The sequence below is a fragment of the Canis lupus genome, chromosome X (assembly GCF_003254725.2).
Source record: "Canis lupus dingo isolate Sandy chromosome X, ASM325472v2, whole genome shotgun sequence".
Classification (NCBI taxonomy): Eukaryota; Metazoa; Chordata; class Mammalia; order Carnivora; family Canidae; genus Canis; species Canis lupus.
Genome location: NC_064281.1, coordinates 22,963,658 through 22,966,294, shown reverse-complemented (window position 1 = coordinate 22,966,294; position 2,637 = coordinate 22,963,658). Strand labels below are relative to the sequence as shown.

Genomic DNA, 2,637 nt, shown 5'->3' with positions numbered 1-2,637 from the left:
TAGAGCTTTGCAGAGAGTCGATGCTCAATTATTGTTGGAGAAAAAAAAATGAGCCACTGAGAAACAGGTAGAATTTATTATAATATAATTATTTCCCCTACATTCTTGAATAAACTAAGTATATCCAGGTGTGTGTATTACGATATATATATCATATATATGTGTCAAAACACACTAAAAGTGATCAATGAAACCAAGAGTCTATCATCTTTTTTTTTAAGAGTCTATCATCTTTTATCTATTTCTCCATTTCTTGATCCCAATTCTTACACTACTGAGTTTTTTCATACTTCCAAGGAAGTGCCTCATCTACTGTCATGTTATCTTGTTCCAAATTACTTAGTAATACTTAATAAAGTTTTCCAATTTTACAAAACAATAAAACTCTTACTTTTAAGTCTCATTCACAGAAATAAATGAGCAATATCATTCATAAATTTGGGTTATGAAGCTACTTAAATCTTCTATTAAGAGTAACAATATTTAAAAACATTATCCAGGTTACCACATAGAACGGAAACACAAATATCATTATATAGTGTGTTTTCTCTAGCCCCACCCTGGTCTTCGACTCCTTAAAATATAGACTTCTCTTTTTAACAACAAAGTAAAAAGTTGGGCTCAGACTTTATTAGGGGTGGGAGGAATTGTCTGCATGGCCTTGGAGCGCACACTGGCTATGGCCCTGGAATGCACATTGGTCATGGCCCTGGAGTGCTCATTGGTTATGCCCTTAGAATGTGCACTGGTCATGGCCCTGGCACGTGCACTGGCCATGGCTGCAGTGTGAGCCCTGGCTGCAGCTCTAGCTTGTGCTCTTTCTTCCTCATCTTGCAAAGCTTCTTCATACCAGGCTGGGAAGGCACTAGGGACGGTATAATGAACCTTGGCTAAAAACTCCAGGACTTTCATCTTGCTGGTTTCGGCATAGGCTCTGGGGCCCCACAGGAACTCATAGCGTGGAGGATCACTGTTGGCCACCTGCCTGTACTCCAGGTACTCTTCTTTCACCAAATCCTCGGTGATGAGCTTCCTGGGCTCCCCAAAAATGAAGTGCTCCATCCCCGCATATAACCCAATCACATTCAATACTTGCCAGACTTGCTCCTCAGCGGCACAGTTGCCCTTTGTGAAGATCACACCCAGAATAGTCATCAACAGGCCAGTCTTGGGAACCCCTTCATCATCACTCAGCATTGCATCATAACTTAGTTCCAATTTGTTCACAAGGACATAGATGTGCCGGTTGGGATCCACTTCCTTCAAGTCAAGGCCAAAAACCAGCTCCAAGTGCTCAGAGGCTCTCTTGAGGATCTCATGAAAGTGATTCCTATACATTTGAATTACATTTCTCAGCATTCCTGCCTTACTAATGAGCTCTTTCATTTGATACTTGTACAGCAGGTAATGCACCAATTTAACTACCTTCTCATCTAGCGGGCCTCTGGGGAACGGCTCAGCGGTGGGCTGAGCCTGGGAGGATCTTGGTCTTTCCTCCACTTGGTTGTCAGCACTTTCATTTGATCTTGTGTGTGAAACAGATGCAGCAGTAGTGCTGGTGGATATGGCTCCCTGAGGACCCTGGGAAACGCTATATGACCCAGCAGCAGGTGAACTCTTGAAACAAAGAGAGGAAGGGGAGTGGAAAACTTCTCCCACTGCTGCAGTGGCCTGAGCACCCACCAGATCCTGCAGCTCTTCTCGAGCCTGGCGGCGCTTCTTACAGGCACGGAGCTTACTCTTCTGACCCCGCGGCATGGTGACTTTTGACAAGGGCAGCAGGCAGATGGGCAGACAGATGACTCAGTAACTTGAAAGAGAGAGGAGAAGACCATTTGGCCACTTTAGCAGAGAAATACAACTTTGGCTTTACTGACGGCCAACTCTCCAGATTTCCTTGAGGACACTGCTCTAGGAACCCACAAGGCTCCTATTCTCTGATTGCGTCTGCCCTAAGGATCCTGTGGAAGTAACTAGGGTGTGCCTTAGCTCCTGCCTACAGATCCACCTGGGGCTCACTGCGCTTAGAGCAGTTGCTCGGAGTCAGGGGAGCATTTCAGTTCACATTAAGGATCATCACTTTTGGCAGGACCCAAAGTCCCTATTCTCTACTTTTCTGATGCTGACCCCTCATTTCAAAGCCCTCATCACTCTGAAACCTCAGAGGAGGAACTGAGGGGAACTTCATCTTACCACACCTGTCCAGGAACGCACAGGGAAGAAAGTATAGGCAGAGCTCTGTGTGACCCTTTCCATTCTAGGGTAATTAGAGGTCTCAGTCCTCCCTCAGGGCTCTCACTTTCAGTTTTGATAGGGCTGGGGACTCTTCCCTCTGCTGACCTAAGACCCTCAGAGCAAAGCCCCAAAATCCATGAAAGTCCTGAGGCCTCAGTCTAACATATCTGCTCCAGGTACCCTCGAGGCATGGATAGGATTCTCTGGGACCTTCACTGTTATGAAGTGGGTGATCTCCTCAGTCCCCACTCAGGATCCTTACATTGACTACTGGAAAACTCTGGGTTCCATCCTTTTAATGACAATGAGGCTGCTGTCTCAGACAAGACTTCATCTTCCTGTGACTTCCCTGAAGATAATGTGAGGGACTGCCTCAGCCACACATCCTTACCCAATGCCTCC

At 45.8% G+C, this 2,637-nt stretch overlaps 1 protein-coding gene across 1 annotated transcript; it reads right to left on the bottom strand.

Moving 5' to 3' along the window:
• Positions 1-608: 608 nt before the first annotated feature.
• LOC112655766 (melanoma-associated antigen B10) lies at positions 609-2,637 on the bottom strand. The gene is made up of 2 exons (XM_025440967.2): positions 2,498-2,637; positions 609-1,810 (listed from the first exon to the last, which is right to left on the bottom strand). The coding sequence occupies exon 2, from the start codon at positions 1,756-1,758 to the stop codon at positions 622-624; it is 1,137 nt and encodes a 378-aa protein (XP_025296752.1). The 5' UTR covers positions 1,759-1,810; positions 2,498-2,637; the 3' UTR covers positions 609-621.